The sequence below is a fragment of the Panthera onca genome, chromosome B4, assembly GCF_046562875.1.
Source record: "Panthera onca isolate mPanOnc1 chromosome B4, mPanOnc1 haplotype 2, whole genome shotgun sequence".
Classification (NCBI taxonomy): domain Eukaryota; kingdom Metazoa; phylum Chordata; class Mammalia; order Carnivora; family Felidae; genus Panthera; species Panthera onca.
Genome location: NC_138345.1, coordinates 54,877,739 through 54,896,610, shown reverse-complemented (window position 1 = coordinate 54,896,610; position 18,872 = coordinate 54,877,739). Strand labels below are relative to the sequence as shown.

Below are 18,872 nucleotides of genomic sequence, written 5' to 3'. Positions count from 1 at the left end.
CAAAAGTGATGATGGCTTAGATTTGGGTGGTACTTGCAGGGAATGGAGAGCTGTAAATGAATTTGGGATAGATGTTAGAGATAGAAAATGTAGAGCCTGTGGATAAATGGGATATGAGAGTATAAGAAAAATAAATCAAGGATGAATTTTGGGTTTTTGGCTTAAACACTGGGTATGATAAAGCCATTACTGAAATTGGAGACTTCATAAGGAGCCAGTTAAAGAGACGGAAATTAAATTTGAATATTAAAATTAAAATATGCATTAAGCATTCAAGTTGAAATGTTAAGTAGGCAGTTGGAAATGCAAAACTCTGCAGAGCTCAGCAAAGAGGTCACCAGCCTATAATTTTTTTAATGTTTTTTATTTATTTTGAGAGGGAAAGAGAATATGTGAAAGGGGAAAGGGCAGAGAGAGAGAGAGGGAGACAATGGGCTCAAACCCACGAACCCAGAGATCATGACCTGAGCCAAAGTCGGATGCTTAACCAACGGAGCCATCACGCGCCTGCGTAGTACAACCTTTTAATAAAGCATGAAGCATGTTTACCAATAGACACAACCATCTTTAGTGTCTCTCCAATAGGAATCCAAAGCTCACTCACCTAACCAAGTAAGGCACCCAAACGCCCCGAGACTTTTTTCTAAAGGCAGAATTCAAATTTAAGAATTCTATGAATTTTAAGGAAGGAAAAGGATTGGAATTGAACAAGAACACCTAGAGACTAAGAGGAGTTACGAAAGAGAAGCAGGGGGGCACCTGGGTGGCTTAGTTGGTTGAGCATCCAAATTCAGCTCAGATCATGATCTCATAGTTTATGAGTTCAAGCCCCACATCTGGCTCACTGACTCACTGCTGTCAGCACAGAGCTTGCTTCAGATACTCAGTCCCTCTCTCTGCCCCTCCCCCCCCCGCTTGCACTCTCTCAAAAATAAATTAGAAGAAGAAGAAGAAGAAGAAGAAGAAGAAGAAGAAGAAGAAGAAGAAGAAGAAGAAGGAGGAGGCAGCGAGAAACAGGGACAGAGCTATGAAAACAAACATACAGAGATAAACAGGAGAGCCAGCAAAACAAGTTGAGGTGAAGCAATAAAAAAGAAAAGAGAAATTTCCAGAGATCATGAGGCCATGGAAGCCAGCAGAATATCTAACAATGTTGGAAGGTCAAGCTAGATGAGCACTAGGAAGTGTGCACTGGATTTGGGACTATGATAGCTTTTGAGGCCATAAGCTATATTGGAGAGGGTCTAAGGTGAATAGGATATGAGGCAAGAAAGACAAGTGTGCACAATTTTTAGGTTAGTTTCACTACATTTCACTAAAAGGGGGAAAGAAAAAGTGAATTTTTTTTAAAGAGTAGATGCTTGAGGATGGTGGAAGTGTGTTATTAATTTTTGGCCTTTCAGTAATATCTGAACCCTTTCATTTTTAGGGAATTCCTAAAGTTTTCTAAATTGTGAATTATGGAATAAGAATCTTGGTGGGAGGCAGAGTCTTCCTTCTATTGTACAAGCTGAAAATGCCAGGCACTCACTTTCCCAGCCTCCCTGTCAGCTAGGATATGAGCACATGACACAGGCTTCACCAATCAGACATGCCCACTTGGATGGGAAATCTGGAGCTAAGATGGAGGAAAGTGGGAATTAGGAGAAGCATGTTCTGGTGCCGAAATGGTTGTGGTAAGTTTAAGTTTCTGGGGGCAATATTGCCTGCCTACAGGGCTAAAGTCAGATTCCAGGATGGTGATACCACCTGCAGTGTCCTGCTAAAATCAGGTTTGTTGGTGTGTCTGAATAACAATTAAGAAACCATTTACCGAACATGTGTGCTGATGGAGATGACCAGGGGAAGGGGACATTAATGATGCTGAACATAAGGTAACTTCAAAAAGGAATGTGTAGAGTGCAAGAGGGAAAGGATGCAAAGTGTATCAATATTCAGTCGAAACAGTTACATACATAGGCAGATACTGAACAAGGACCTGAGTACCCACCATATGCTAAGGTACCATAGATAAGCAAGATAATCCCTTTCCTCTAAAAGTTAGAGTAGTGCTCCTCAGGAACTAAAATGCATATGAATCACTTGGAAAACTTGTAAAAATGCGGTTTCTGATTTAGTACAGCTAGGGTGAGGTCTGAAATTCTCATTTCTAATAAACTCCCCGGTGACGCTGATGGATGTTACTCTACTGATCCTGAGACATTTTGAGTAGTAAAGCTTTAGATGATATAAGTGACAAAAATGAAACTTTGTGAGTCTGTGTGGCTGGGAAAATGGCTAGCAATAGAAATATCAGGGAGTGTACGGGGAGAGAACAGATACAGTTGATTTGGGATTGAAGTTTGAGGGGCTGATGCTCTCTATCTGCAAATAGATTGTGTAAGAGAGATTAGGATTTGGGCACTTGATATTTAGACTTGCCAGCTGTGAAGACATGAACATAAGGTTAGGTTAGTAAATGAGAATGGAATATAGAAAGTAGTCTATAGGTAGAAACTCGAGGAATATTTATTCCCTTTAAAGCATAAGTCAAGCAAGAAGGAGACAAAGCTGCTCCTGTAGTGTTTCCCAAGGTCTTAGAAGAAGGAAAACATTAAAAACTAAGGACTAAAAGGTTACCATCGAAACTGGATAAAATCATAATATTTCTTTAAATATTAGATTTTAGGATTTAATTTCAAGGGGTGGTAGCAACTTCCAAAAATGAGCAATAAACTAAATAAAATTATATATTGTTTCAAATGAAGTCCTAAGTGAAACCCAAATGTTAGGTCACTCAACAAACAAATAAAATGCCTCTTCCCCCTCTCCCTACCAAAAACACAGAAACATTTTTAGGAAGAGGGACAGGAAAGTGAATCACCAATAAAACCATGTTTTGAATTTATAATTTGAAGGAAAAATGTATGATGTGGCTTGTTTATAAAGGTTTAGCTGATGAATTCACAAGCAGATGCTTTACGTCAAAGCTGCCATTTTCAGTGTAATACGCACAAACGAAGAGAATGGTTTTGACATATTATCAATATTGTAGTCTTATCAAAAGCGGCATAATGCATTTGTTCTAAAATGGCATTGCCTCCCAATATATTTTTTGTTAAATCACAACATTTTAGGACTTTTACATATCTAAACTTAGAGATAGGCTAAGAAAAGTTACTTGATCAAAAAACACTTGAGGGATAAAACCATTCAATTTTGTTCTGCTGATATTATGACCAGGCACCAGACAACTTGGATAAACCTTTTTTTTTTTTTTTTCAAAATTTTTAATGTTTATTTATTTTTGACAGAGAGGGAGAGAGAGAGAGAGAGAGAGAGAGAGAGAGAGAGAGAGAGAGAGAGAGAGAATGAGCAGGGGAGGGGCAGAGAGAGAGGGAGACATAGAATCTGAAGCAGGCTCCAGGCTCTGAGCTGTCAGCACAGAGCCCGACGCGGGGCTTGAACTCATAGACCGTGAGATCATGACCTGAGCTGAAGTCGGATGCTCATCTGACTGAGCCACCCAGGCACCCATTGGTTAAACCTTTTTTAAAGGCATATTCAATGAAGACCATTTTGCCTGTATTACTGATGCTACCTGAATTCTTCCAATCGACTGCAGTGTGCCCAGGCCATTTACACAATAATGGTCACTGTTTAAATCATATTTTTACAAGGTTAGTGATTATTGTGTTCATATAGGCAACACACCTATTTTGGGTAAAGTTACTTGGATAATATGGCTATTATACTAATAAAATATCCAAATTACTTCTTTGATGACAGAATAGAGGATTTTGGTATATATGAATGAGGTCATTGGTTCAATCTTCTACTTTGGCTTTATTCTATGCCAGGGCCAGTCTGCCACGTAGGCCAGCTGTCTCACAAATAGAAGTATCTTTCTCAAAGGGCTACCAGTTTCTGATTCAGGGACACAGAAAAGGCCTGCTATCCAAAATAAAACTCCCTATTCATTGGCCAATGTCTACTGTTTTTCTTTTACTTAAGGTTTTGAACCTGGGGAATCTCTTTTCCATAACCAAATAATACAAAACAAGTGGAAAGTACTATGAGAGGACAAGGATGGACCAGATGTTTTGGTATAGTGGGTCAAAGAAGATATGACAGAGGTGCACTTTTGATTTGGTCTTGAGAGCTAATAAAGACAAGGTTGTGGAAGAGTGTGCCAGAGGCTCCTGGGTGGATCACTCAGTCCGTTAAGCATCTAACTCTTGATCTCAGCTCAGGTCTTGATCACATGGTAGTGAATTTAAGCCCTATGTTGGGCCCCATGCTGGGTGTGACGCCTATTAAAAAAGAAAAAAATGTGTCCCAGTTGTTGGGTTTGGGGCATCCTACTTCTGTGTCCAATCTCCTCCATGGGTACAGGTAACAGAAGGGTAGAGGTTGGAACATTTTAGCACAGAGGACAAGGTTAGAAAGATAAACAGATTTAAGACTTCTGGTTTGCCGGACAATAGTCAAGACTTAACGTTCAATTATTGGATTCAACAAATACTTATTGGGTACCTTAAGTGGTAGACATAGGCAGTGATTTTTGGTCTTACCAAAATTTATAATCAAAACACCGCAGAAGTGGTTTCGTCACAAAATACTTACGAATTGTTACTATTCTTTCCATTTTGAGAAAAAACATTTAAACATTTCTCCAGTTTTTTTTTTTTTTAACATTTTATTTATTTTTGAGACAGAGACAGAGCATGAACGGGGGAGGGGCAGAAAGAGAGGGAGACACAGAATCGGAAGCAGGCTCCAGGCTCTGAGCCATCAGCCCAGAGCCTGACACGGGGCTCGAACTCACAGACCGTGAGATTGTGACCTGAGCCGAAGTCAGACGCTCAACCGACTGAGCCACCCAGGCGCCCCGCATTTCTCCAGTTTCTAACTGCCAACTTTTTAACCTAAGGTTTGAGTACATCTAAACAATTTGGAAATGAAAAATGCAATGACCATTTTATAGAAAAGAAACTGCATATAAGGCTAATTTAAAAAAAAATGAGGCAAGCTATTGTGCAATGCTAAACTAATTTTTTAGGATTTCATTATAAAGGTTTGACTGCTCTTAAGGACTGAATATGTATCCTCCCCAAATTCATTATGTTGAGACCTTAACCCTTAATATGAGGGTATTTGGAGGTTGGGTTTTGGGGGAAGTAGTTAGGTTTAGATGAGGTCATGAAGATGAGCTCTCCATGACGGGATTAGTGTCCTTATAAAAAGATGAAGAGACTAAAGCTGTCTGCCACACAAGGGCACAGCAAGAAGGCAGCTGTGGTCCTTACCACTAACTGAGTCTACCCTCACCTGTCTTTTTGGACTTCCCAGCATCCAGAACTGAGAAACAAATGTCTGTTTACGCTACCCAGTCTACAGAATTTTGTTATAGCAGCCGGAGCTAAGACAACCACCAATTAATAGAAAAGTACCCTTTTATTGAGAGGTAAGACAAGTGTATTTACAATATTCAATTGTTAGATCATATAATCTGACTGTGAGACTTTTTAAAGCAGCAGTATTCCAGGAATTACAATTTATAAGGGGAAAAGAAAAACATTGCAAGTATGTTTCTGTTACAGAAAATACATTTGAACAATGCCAGATACACTTAAGGCTAAGTAGTATTAGACCTTCTCCTCCATCTTTATAGCAATGATCAAAGTACATTTTTGTCACAAAGACAGAAGGCTAATTTTGGAAAGGAAGAAACAATACAATGTACAGTGCTTTCTGTCAGAAGACTAATATGTTTAAAAATAGAGCCTCATCAGTGGTTATGAATAAGAAATATACAGTGCTGCCGAGCAGTCCCAAACTCACATTTGAGATTAACTGTGGACTCTTTGAAAACTGAAAACTGCTCCAGCCTCTCAATCTTACTAAGGACTGGGAAATTATCAAATCCTTTACATAACTTCTAATAATGCTTCTGAAATAAGATTTTGAAAAAGTTATCTGTTACAGTGCAAAGAACATTTTGATAGAAATTCATGTCTACAAAGGAGTTAAATAATACAGATGTTCCTTACATGAACAGATACTGTTCTTGTTCTAAAAAGGTAGAATTATCTAGCCACTGAAAATAATATGGATCAGTCAAAAATATGTAGAAGAGTCCTACAGGGCAACTTGTATAAGTCGATCCCCAAAATATGTATATATTTGACACTCTCCCAAATGAGGATATTACTTTTTTGAAGAACATTAGACACAACACTAGGTCTCTTATTATTCCATGAACTATTGAGGTAGGAGTCTCATTTTGTCAATATCATCTAGTTTCACAGATTATGTCATAAGTCAAATGCCAGTACCAAAAGGCAGTAATCCACAAGACTGAACCATTAAACTACATACCAAGTCTTTCCTTCTTTCGACAAGCAAGAATGGGAGTTCCCTGTGTATTGAGATTTAACTAAAAATAATATAAGCTATGATATATTTTGTAGACATGTTTCTAAATAAAAATCACAAATTTCAATTATGATTTTGTGCATTAAAAAGCTTTGCAACTGTTAAAAAAAAGGTAAATAATGCAATCATTAGTGGTAAAACAAATAGTACTGTGGCTGTTGAAATGTGTTCTTACATCTAGCAGAAAAGCTGTCAACTTGGAAAACTACCAAGAAACAACCACTGTTTCTTACTGCCAGTCGAACATCAATAGTAGGAAAAACAACATATTTTTTTAGTGTCATGTTTTTAAGAAACTATAGCCCATTTAATTACAGTAAACTAACTTTAGCATGTGAATTCTGGTATTTTCTCCATAAACTCAAGACAAAGCATCTTATGAAGCATTCGTCATGCGTATTGATGTTTATGTTATGAAAAAGCTAAAAGTAAAGGAAAACTCAATTTTACATGAAAAGCCCTTAACAAATACCTGTAGTTTAACCTTTTAACATATTACATCTTAAAGTAAACATTACCAATAGTTATTTATGAAAAGCAAAACAGTAAAACCACTGCTAAAATCAAAAACAAAAACAAAAACAAAAAAGAAAGGAAAACTACACCATGACATGGAAAAATCCATTTGGTTTGCATCATTTAGTATCTTAAATAAAAGACTATTCAATGTAACAGACTACTTCATGGTTAAGAATGCTTTTTGTTAGATGCTTACATGTAATGTAGGATATAGATAACCAAGTTAGACTCTCAAGACTTATGAGTAGTTCTGGAGTGTTCAGTTATAAAGAATAAATGACCTTTGCGTATTCCAACAGCGAATATCTAGTTCAGTTTTCATCTGGCTCTAAAATATTAAGAATCAGAAGAACCACAAATGTTTTATTTTAGCCATATGTTTACAAAAAAAAAGTGATTCATACATCAAAACTGGGTTTTCCTTGGTTTTAATACATTAAAATGACATAATCCAATCTAACTCATGCATCACTTTCAGAGACACAGTGCAACTGGAAATATTTTTGCCATTCCAGTGGATATTTCTAAAAAGCAAATGCCTATGCGTGCTCCTGCACCTTCAAAATAAAAAGGAAAGAAACAGGCACCACAGTTCTCCAAGGATGGCTGTGCTTCGCACATTGTGGATAAACAATAAAAATCGCCTTCAAGAGTTTCAATAAGTACTGTAACCTAGAGTTCATCTCCTTTAGTTTGCTTGCTGACTTCTCAGATCACTTGATTAGAAGCCTGTTCTCATTGCTTCTTTGTTAACTGCTATTGGTACTTTGTAGACTATGCGTTTTAAACTTCTGTAAAGAACATTACAAGCTATTTCATGTAATTTAATTTTGTGCTGAATATTCTTCAAAGGATTTTATAAATAATACAATATTTTAAATGAGTCTTCAATTCACTTGTTGTTATACCATATTGTTGCTTTCTCCAACTTTATCTACAAACTGCAAGGAGAAGAAAAACAGATAATTAAAAGAAAGCCCAGAGCATTACAAAAACATTATATCAACATTTTATATGTTGATTTAAAAAACCCAACGTCGTAAGATTCGTGGCAATTTAAGGTGTGACTGACAATGGTTAATCCAGTACTACTCACCACAATCTTCTGACATGTAAATGTGTATAAAAATTTTTCTTTTCTAAGGTTGTTTTTGCATGACATGTTATGCATATGACTTTAAGGGTGCAACACAAGAAATGCAACACAATGAATAAAAAAACTGGATAAAATGAAGGTAACACTGCTAGCTTAACAAAACAATAAAAAAATAAAAAGCTGAAATGTCAGCCATTCATGCATTAATGAACCCAATAAGATATTTCCACTGACCATTACTGTGGATCTCTTCTGGGCCTATGTAGTCTTTGAACAAACAGATTTAACTCCATTAAGTTCAACAATTAACAACAGCTATTGACTAAAAATACTTTAAATGTGTATTCTGGACTTCAGACTGAAAGTGGCAATGACATTAAAAATAGATGTAATGAGGCAAGCACAAATTAATAATTACAGAATATAAATTTTAACACACATTAATGTTAAGTGGTTATTTACTTTGGCTACTCCACCCCAAATATAAAGCAATTGGGCCTTCTTCAGCATTCCAGATGGTGATGCAAATATTGAAACAAAATAATTAGTGGATACATTAAAAGTTGTGTAACCCAAGTGGTCACAATACTATCAAACTCTAGCAATCATTTAACCCTTCTTTTCATTTCACTATTCACACTTTTACTTAAGAATTTATTATAAGAAAGTAATAATGATAGGAAACATAACTGACAGCATTGGGTGTTCATGCAAACAATGAAGGATCCTTAAATTAAGGACATGAATAATGATTACAACTGCATAACTAGAAGTTTCAGTAAATTCAAAAGCCATTCTAAGTAAAAACAACATTTACTACAGTAAGAGTTTGGAGATTAATGCAAATGAAATCAGAATATACATATTCCAACCTTTTATATTATTATAAATAGGTAATGGGTGCACTAAAACTAAATGTTGCTTTGAAAGTACCATGGATTCATTAGGATTTTCAGTTAAATTTATGTGTAGAGAAAGCACAACATTCTCTCTCCAAAAGTAACTTCAAACATCAAGGTTGTCTGGGCTGTAATATTCTGACTCTAAAATCGACTTGAGGTTGAAAATGAGATTTTTGTCTTACAGTGGTACCTATTCTTCTGTGGGTGAGCCATCCTTTAGCTCTCTGAGAATCCAGTAAATGCTATGGACTTTGTTAGTAACATCTACAAATGTCTGTAAACAACTTTAGGATGTTGATGGCCCATCTTGGAGGAACAGATTTGATGAGATCATTCAAACTGTGGAACAGAGTTGGGAACAGCATTTTATCATCTGACTTCCAGTATAATTAGTGCTTGATTTAATTGTCTTAATGCATGCTATTGGTGATACTAAGAAAGAAAATAATATTTACTAGAAATAATGATGTCCTTTTTATATAATGGCTTCTAAAATTAGAGATCATATAAAAGTTAATTGAAAAGTACCAGAACTTTCAAAGAGAAAGGCAGCATATAAATTTGAGTTACATTAAAAAAAAAAAAAATAAAACAAGAATATTAAATGGATATAGTGAAACAAAATTCCAGGTTTTATAAGGTCAGAAATGATTATTTTCTCTGGTATTCATGGTAATCTATGGCAATGTAACAATTTATATCATAATAAAAACATCAATTACTTGTATTTCTAGAAGTAAAGAACATCACAGTATTTATTTTGTAGGTTTAAAAATTTTATTTCTAATACATGATTACTTACTGATCTAATTCCAGGTAAATTCAAGAGGGATCCAAGGACTGGTACTCTTCTAATAAAGCCAATGACCACAGGAAAGAAGCCCCTAGGAAGAAGGAAAAAAAGGTTCTCAGAACTTACATATTCTTTATTATCAAAATCAATTGCTAACCAAGTAAAAAGAAAGGATCCTATTAAAATTTTAAATGTTTTGGAGACTTCAAATTTCAAATGCTACCTTTAGTGGTAATGTTTCTTTCCTCTCCCTGGATTTGATCTTTCTTAATTATGCTCATATAGTATTTTGCTTATACATTTGTAACAGCATTACTACTATTATTACTACTACTATATTCTTTTTTTTTAAAGTTATTTATTCATCTTGAGACAGAGAGAAAGTGCAAGCAGGAGAGGGGCAGAGAGAGAGGAGAAAGTGAGAATCCTAAGTAGGCTCTGTAGCAGTGCAGAGCCTGATGCGGGGCTCGAATCCATGAAACATGAGATCATCACCTGAACTGAAGTCAGATGCTTAACCGACTGAGCCACCCAGGCCCCCCTACTACTGGATATTTATAGTCTAGTGCCCATATCAGAAATGAGAGATTTTCTAAGGCGGATTTGACACTCAATTCATTTTCATGTCTTCCCATGAAGAATATGGTATTTGGCAGATAGAAGACAAAGGATATACATTTCCTGAATAAATAAACTTACCTTATATAAAGGTATTTTCTCACATTGCATGCTATTATTTATTCACTTAGTAACTAGCATTTGTAAAATGTTAACTGATCAAAATCTAACATAGTTCATTTAGCACAAAATTTTCTAATATGAGTATGTACTAAAAGAATTGTCATCAAGTGGCAGTAACTATGCAGTATTAGGTTCTATGTATTAAAATGCTGTATGTATGTACCACTGTTTAGTTGATAAAAATAGCAGACACAGTGCCTTAATAGGAAAGACAGTGCCTTAAAATCCCAATAAAATGAATTTTATTGCATTGAAAATACAAGATAATGTATACTATTTATACATTTGATAAACACTTTTATAGTTGACTGAATTATCTAAAGCTGTAATAAAAGATTCAATGTAAACAAAAATCCATTTGAGAAAATTATGGTCTTTGTATTCATGCTGATGCAAATATCTGGGCTTTTGTAATAATTACTTGAGGTACTGGTTCATTGAAAGAGAAAAGGTAAAATAAAAAAATTGCCTTACCTGAACAATAGAAAGAATCCATAAATTTCAAAGATCATGCCTATCAAAGGCCAACCAATAAGGACTACAAATACTCCACCCAGGAAAAATCCTGTCGCTTTCATTTTATGTTTTTGGAAGAAGAATCTGAATGTTCTTTCTAAACCAATTACAAAAGCCAAGCCAGCCACAAATAAAACCTAGGAGAGAAAGAAAATGCAAGATAGAAAAAGCAGTTACACACACTGCATAAATTTGAAAAGCAAGGTCAAAGCTAAATATAATAAAAAGAAATACATCTGGCTCTTAGTGTGGGCAACTGGCTGGAGAAAACTACAGTGCACACGAAGAGGCAGAACCAAGGAGTGTGCTAACCATGCTAATGTTGTAGGTTGTAGTCCAGTCTTCTCAGTCTCTTCTATCTTGATTAAATGCAGAAAAGAGAACTAAAGATTAGATGTTACCGAAGGGCATGTGTACATGCAGTGGTTTTCCCAGGTAAACTAGATGGAGAGGGCTTGGCTAAGCAGATGAAAGGCAGGGCAAAAAAAGAAGGCTGCCCATAAATATGTCACCCGAAGGTATTCCTGGTTTTGCACACTTCACCCTAGGCTAGAGGTGTTCTGTGGGTGGGAGAAGTACTGACATGGCCAAGATGATGGAAGAAACCATGAAAAGCCAGGAAGAGGAATTAGTCTTACTAATTCCAGAATATCTGGTGGCAGCAGAAATAAAAATAAAGCCACGTTCTCAAATATATATTTTGTATGTTTTCAGATAGTGAACAAGAAATGGTGATCTAGTAAAAGCTTGTTTTTTCCCAGGCTTTATTCCCAATACTTGCCTTCCTTCCTATCTTTTTTTTTTTTTTTTTTAATGGGATGAAACATTTTTATTTAATTTTTATTTACTTATTATTTTTTTTTTTTTGAGAGAGAGAGCAAGCGTGCACGCACGTGTGCACACATACACATAATTAGGGGAGGGTGAGAGGGAGAGAAAGAATACTAAGCAGGCTGAATGGCTCAGCGTCCACAGGGTGATGGTGGTGGTGGTTTCCAATCCCTCGAACCTTGAGTTCATGACCTCAGCAGAAATCAAGGGTTGAAGGCTTAACCGACTGAGCCTCCCAGGTGCCCCATTTCATAACTGTGTTTAATGAAAAATTTTCATACAAATATTGATTGAACCTAATGGTTAAGCTTCGTATTCTCAGATACCAATGCTACTTATATGTTATTAATTAACCTATCAATTTTGAACAATTTTGTTACCCTTTATATCTTCCAATTTCCAATTACAAGCCCAACAGTAATACACACTTCTAAGATATTTCACTCTTGCACAACCTCCACACATGGACAACAAAGTACAGTCCAAATAAACAATATACACATTTCTTAGGAAGTCAACTCTTAATATACAGATATATTAAGAGGTTTAAATGGCTTTTAAAAATCTATTTCATGCTACTGAACCAAATGTCTAAGGTCGTATGTTTTAAGTTAAACATATTTATAAATTTACCAAGACATGGGGGCTACCAAGTCATTTATTTTGAACTCCTATTTAGAGGCAGCCTTGATTTAATCTATTGTATATCACACATCAAACACTTAACAGAGTAGTTATTCAAAAACTTCTTTAAGTGTTTACCTTTTATTTAAACAGAAAACAGGTTTTACTCCTGATGGAAACAGAGAAGCTAACAGGAATCTTTACATGAATAATAGGGAATTGTTTCCCCCCAACCTAACAGCAGGCAATAATTCATTTGCAGTTAAAATTTCCTTATGAATTTAGTTAAAATATATATTGAAAAACTCACATTTCCAATAGCCAGTAGTGCTTTGTCAAAAAAGAGAATCATTCCAAAGAACAGGAAAAACACTCCAAATCCTGTTAATCCCATTCCAATTTCTGCAATATAAATTATATAGTTAAGGGTAGAGAAAAATTAAAGTTACATTAAGATCCCTAAAAACTAAGTAAGAAAGTTTCTCAGTTTTTCTTTTGGATGATATAAGAAAATAGGTTCCTAACATTGCAGGTTAACTTTATGACATTCATTAAGGTCTATAACAAAGTAACATCAGCAAATAACCTCAACATATAAAATATGAATTTATGAGAGACAGCACTTCTCATAAACATATGCATAACAGAGAAAGATAATCAGGATTCTAAATCTTGGGTTGTAAATTTTTTCCCTCCCAAGAACTCCTCTGGCACCAGGCATAAATATATGAGTTTACTTTTACTATTTATCTCTTTCATATTCTATGATATTATTGATAATGCACAATATCTCCAGTTACTTCTTCCTTCTTTTCATCTAACTCCTTCTTTAACCCAGTGGAAATGTTACAGTGGGTCTGCACGGTATACTTCACTCCATGATACACTTCTCACAACAACAGTATTTTGAGAATCACATTGCCATCTCCTCAAAAGTTAATTTTCAGAAGGTTATGTATCACTTTTAACTTCTTGATGGTATGGGTTTATCTTCTATAAATTACCTAAACCATGAATCCAATCACATGTTTAGTGTACGAGTCCCAAAAGCAGCACTCCAGAGTTTCAAAGAACACAGTTGTACTTAATATTAATATTCTGGAGTTTTACTCTTTTTATTCAAAGACTCCGAAATGCCTGTATCTCTTCTAGGTACTATCTGATGGTGAATGAAGCATAAGCACTGAAGTTTATGTTCATCCTGTATATAAAACTAATAATTTTATTACCTTCACATTCTCTTGGTCTTCTCTTTTCAGTCTGAAGATTCCTAACTTTCTAAGACTACAGTTGTCCTTTTCTGTTAATGCTAAAAGCATAAGCCACTAAGTCACCTTGATCATTTTAGTTTTGCTGTCAGGAAATACTCACCAATCCTTATTTTACCTAGACGCTTACTATCTGCTTGAAATAATCAATCAGAGCAAAAACTACCATATTTTTGGAAACTCAATTTTATTTTATTTTTTTAATGTTTATTTATTTTTGAGAGACAGAGAGAGAGACAGAGCACAAGTGGGAGAGAGGCAGAGAGAGAGACACACAGAATCTGAAGCAGACTGCAGGCTCCGAGCTGTCAGCACAGAGCCCTATGAGAGGCTGGAACTCACGAACTGAGAGATCATGACTTGAGCGGAAGTAGGATGCTTAACTGACTGAGTCCCCCACGCGCCCCTGGAAACTCAATTTTAAATACACCATTAATGATTTCTGATCTGTTACTTAACTTTTTGGCTGTGGCTCCAGAAAGCCCAAATCTAGGTCACAGCCACTTAAAAAAAAAAATTAAGACTTGTAAAATGTTCTGATGAGTTGAATACTTCTATCATATACCTTTTCTATATCCCCCATGTCCTCAATTTGCAGTTATCTACTGCCTTCCATTCCAGCTACCTTTTCTCCCAAAGTTAGTCTAAAAGAATTCAGGTACTAGTCTATAAATACACTGATAAATGTATTCCACAGACACAAAATCCTATGAAAATGTGAAGCTAATGCTTTCATGCTTAAATCCCTTAAGAGAATTCACCAAAATAACTGTTTAGCTGTCAGACATAATTTCCTAGAGGAAAACATGGACAAAAGAACAAGTAAAATTCCATTGTACAACTATTTAGTAGTTAGGATTTAGTCATCAACAGCTGAGTTACTTGAGTATGACTAACTTCCAACTTTTCATAAATTGTCCTAATGATTACATAAAAATTTTGAGAGGTTTGTTCAGCAGAAAGGAATTATATAGAAATACACCTACTATGTACTGAGAATTTACCATGAATTAGCCATTAGGAGGTGCTTTGCATGCCTTACATAACTTAATCCTCCCAATACTACTGCAAGGTAGGTATCATTACATCATTTTAGAGATCGAGTAAGAGGAGTTTAGAGAGATGACTTAATATACTGGAGTCACACTTCTGGCTAACCATTTGGACTCAGTCCCTGTGCTTACCTATTACATCATACCCCTTCCTACAGGACTTTCTTACCTTTTTTTTTAGGTTAAATATGTCTGATTAAATTAAATTCAAGGGCACTGGAGCATACTGAGCTTCTGGGAGAAGCATCTCTAGGTGACTCAAGTTTAATAGGATTAGTTTGTTACCTAACACAACTAAGTAGGTGTTAGTAGAAGTATTAAAAATTGACTGCTGTGAAAAAAGATAATATCTGGATATGGTTTCATATTCACTGAAATGTTTATACAAATATATTGTAATTCTTTTAACAAAAATGTGAGGTGAAAAGTAGCACCCGCCCCACGTATCACAGATTAGGAACTCATCTTTGTTCATAGAATCAGCAAATGTATGCATGTGGTGCCTTGGAGGTGGGGGGACAGCTGGGCAGGAAGAGTGGTGGTTGTGTGGAGTCAGGCTAGAATTCAAACCCTGTTTCTGGACTCCACAGCTTAAAACCATAACAGGGGAACCAAAACTATTTCATCCAGACAGTTGCCTGTGACATATTTGCCCAAACTGGTACTTGCCAAGTTATTTCCGGACCTGAATGGTCCAAAAGTTTCTGGTCTCACTGTGCCCTTTTCTCATCTCCCAAATTCCCATCTTCCCTAGGCTTATGCATTCATAAGCCCTCTGGTTAGTAAAGCCCTACATGGAGTTGCCCGCTCATTACCAGGATCATATCCAGAAAAACAAATTTACCTTCCTCTCTTGCAGCTATCAAATCTGCATTCCTCTTGCCCATGTGTGTGGTTTTTTTTTTTTTTTTAAAGAACAATCTAATAAAAACAACTTAATGAAATTTGTCTAAAATAAAAAGAGAACTTATTGTGGAAACTTTATAAGGAAAGATATACTTAATCCAATAGCAATCACTAACATTTTGGTATCTTATTTAAAAATTTTAATATTAGCTTTCTCTTTCTTCCTATGCCTTTTAAAAAACAGAAAATTTCATTATAAAGAACTCGACTGAATATCAGCTAATTGAACCACTCAACTGAATATTATGGTAGAATTTCAGACAAAGTGACATAATGATGTAAAGATTTACAGGCAGCATGGGAAATACCCTACTCCATCCCCTCAATAAATCTTGTGTTTTTATGGAGGGGGTGGGGAGAGTGCTATTATAGAATCCCTTAAAACAATCATGAATTGCTATTGATTCTGTTCAGTGCTCTGTCACCCTCTCCCAGAATCAGGATTCCAGAATAATCTCGGCAAATCACTTGAATGATGGCCAATTTCTGCAGTTAAACACACACACACAAACACCATTTGAAATCCAAGAGCTTTTGGTTCACTAACCATTTTGTGTTCCAATCCACTGTCCTAACTAAAACATATGGCAAATGAACATCAAAGAGTATAATTTAACCTTTCTCATCAATTTAATAAGGGGGAACACTCCCTACCTATTCTGCCCATATTCCAACTCAATCTCCTGGTTCTGGATTTTGGAAGAATGTAAATCAGGCACCTGTCCCTATAAGAAGTCTTCCATAGAAGAGAATCTCTGTGCAAAGGATAATAGTTCATAGTTTTAATCTGTGTAATAATCAGACTCATAAAAAAATAATACTTTATAGTTAGAATAACTGTGTAGAGATTAAGTACTTCTTCTAATTAGTAGAATTAGAAATAAATTTCAGCAATTTAGGTATACAATTCTCCTAATTTCCTCTAAACAACTTAATTTTAATTTTGGGTCTCAGTCAAGAGGAACAGAACACTGCATCACAAACAGAATAGGATCTCACTATCCTACACAATCTCTCTCAAAAAAAAAAAAAAATCAATGCATAATTGTGTAGGATAAATATCTACTGTTGCAACTATTCTTGCTATGAAAGAATTACATCATTCTAAGATAGATCTCAAATAAGATTTATGTCAAGTCTTCTTAGATGCTAGTATGGTCCAGTGAACACAAAGGTTTCTGAGCCAGGAGACCTGGGATCAAGCCTTGCTTCTGTCACTTTCCTTATGACCACACATTGAATTTCTTTTGAGCCTCTTTTAATTTATAGAAGAGATATACCTCTCCCTGCCTTATAGGGCTCTAATAAAAATTCAGTGTAATGATTTACATGAAAGCACTTGATAAAATAAAAGAAGATGCCTTTATACAATTGTTAGTTTCTATTATAACAGTAAGGGGGGGAAAAAGGAGAAAAAAAGAAAGAAAAGAAAAAAGGAAAAAAAGAAACAAAAAAGGACTTTATGTTTTCTGATCAGAGCAGGCCAACAGACCAAAAGGGGTCATTGCAGGTGGCACCAAGGTGTAGACCCATCCAGCCACTGGAAGGAAAAGCACCTGATTGGAGTGGTATTGTATATAGGACAAAACAGAAGCTCTGTCAAGTTCAACTCAGCCATGACTTGAATCCAAACTTTAAGACTCCACTTTAATATAGAGCATTTTAAATGAAACTCTATTTTCAATAGACTGTTTAGATTTTAAAATCTTGAAAATCAAAGTAAGTTAAGCATAATTAAGAAAAAAATCTTGACAGATAAAGCAAGGTGAGACAAAAAGACTATCATGACCATTAAAAGATAGGACCCACTGTTGGGCAGATATGTAAATAAAAAAACTATTAAGATTGACAAAAGCGTGAGAAAAGTAGAAGTGTTACAATGAAAGAAATGGTAACAGATAGCAATGCTAACCTTAGATATAAAATAAGCCTGGAGAACTCTGTGGTAGGCAGAAAGAAATGCTAAAATAATAAAACAAACCATAAAGCACAATATACAACATTAAGGAAAGAAATCGTTTAACTGAACACAAAGTGGCTTTTTACTACTGCGGAAACATTAGGTGGTAGAAAAGTGAAGTCGTTTCAAGGAATTTTTGGAAGGTTTCCAGAGGTGGCAAAAGGCGAAATACTCAAAATATTTAAGTGTAAGCATATTTTTAAAAAACCCAAACACCTACAATAGGTGACATCTAAAATACCGCCTCCCAAACAACCGGCCAGTAACTTGTAGAGGACCCCAAGTTTGTCATGTGCAGAAACGTCCCCAAGGATGAACCGCGGGTACCGCGCATCAAACTTTCTCTTGTGGCCATCTGCAGGAACAAAGCGTCCATCTCACTGGGGTGAGGGCGGCGAGACCCTGGTGCAAGACAGACGCTCAGCAAAGGCTTCCCCCCACTCCAGATCGGACTTCTCCCCAGACCCCGCCGACCCGCCTCCCAGACCAGGTCTGCCACTGCAAGTCCAGCCCCCGACCCTTCAAGGCAGCCCTCCCAGTCCCGCATCCCTCGCTCAGTCCCGCAGGCCGCCGCCCCCAACACGGAGCTTCATTCATTGACCCGGGCAGAGGGGCGGGCGAGCGAGACGAGCTCGGGCAACGGGCGTGTGAGGCTCCAGGCGGGGATACCCGGGCGAGTGCTTACTCTGGGTGTCCGTTAAGGAGATCATGGCTGCAGCGGTGAGGGGAACGGCTACAGCACCTCCGGGCGCCCAGGGCGTTAAGCAAAGTGGGGAGAAAAGAAGCCGGGAAACAACCCAGGGGAGAGCCGCCACGTCTTCCGGAAACACGCAGCCACCCCTACCCTAGCCTCAAGACAGCTTCCCATTGGCGAAATCCGCTCCCAATATAGACCAATCATTCTTAGTCTTGTTCGGTGACGCAAATGGTGGCCACACCCCCTCACCAATTAGAGAAGAGTGTTACTTGCAATTGGTTGAGGAGACCTAACCGGAAGGGCGGATGCTCCCAGCTAGAGAAAAAGGAAAGCTTGGTGGCGGGAAGTTTTCATTGGAGAGTGGCTGAAAGCAGTACCTAGTGGTCCTGAGCCGGGCGCTTTGAGGTGGGAGACCGAGGAAGCGGGTGGGGTGGGGTAGGGGTGGAGTGTGGAGGGGTGGGGATCTGGGGGTAACTCTGCTTTGAATGGGCTAACCTTTCTTTTTCCTTCCTGAGGGCGAGGCCGGTCTATCGCGGATCACTTCCTTTCA

At 36.8% G+C, this 18,872-nt stretch overlaps 2 protein-coding genes across 2 annotated transcripts in view; one reads left to right on the top strand and one right to left on the bottom strand.

Annotated features, from left to right (window-relative positions):
* Positions 1-5,417: 5,417 nt before the first annotated feature.
* GOLT1B (golgi transport 1B) lies at positions 5,418-18,475 on the bottom strand. Its single transcript, XM_060658172.3, has 5 exons — positions 18,311-18,475; positions 12,750-12,841; positions 10,943-11,121; positions 9,737-9,818; positions 5,418-7,877 (listed from the first exon to the last, which is right to left on the bottom strand). Exons 1-5 carry the CDS (start codon positions 18,333-18,335, stop codon positions 7,839-7,841), a joined length of 417 nt encoding a protein of 138 aa, XP_060514155.1. The 5' UTR covers positions 18,336-18,475; the 3' UTR covers positions 5,418-7,838.
* Positions 18,476-18,610: 135 nt separating this feature from the next.
* The window catches only part of RECQL (RecQ like helicase), a 58,131-nt gene continuing 57,869 nt past the window's right edge, over positions 18,611-18,872 (top strand). Inside the window, exon 1 of the mRNA XM_078450041.2 lies at positions 18,611-18,727. The gene's annotated coding sequence lies outside the window, so the exon portion shown is untranslated. The remainder of the gene's footprint in view (positions 18,728-18,872) is intronic.

Coding starts and splice junctions, on each gene's coding strand:
- GOLT1B (XM_060658172.3), bottom strand. CDS start 18,335: ATGATCTCCTTAACGGACACCCAGA. Junction 12,842..18,310: donor CTCCTTAACGGACACCCAGA/GTAAGCACTCGC, acceptor TTTATATTGCAG/AAATTGGAATGGGATTAACA. Junction 7,878..9,736: donor ATTTACCTGGAATTAGATCA/GTAAGTAATCAT, acceptor TTCTCCTTGCAG/TTTGTAGATAAAGTTGGAGA.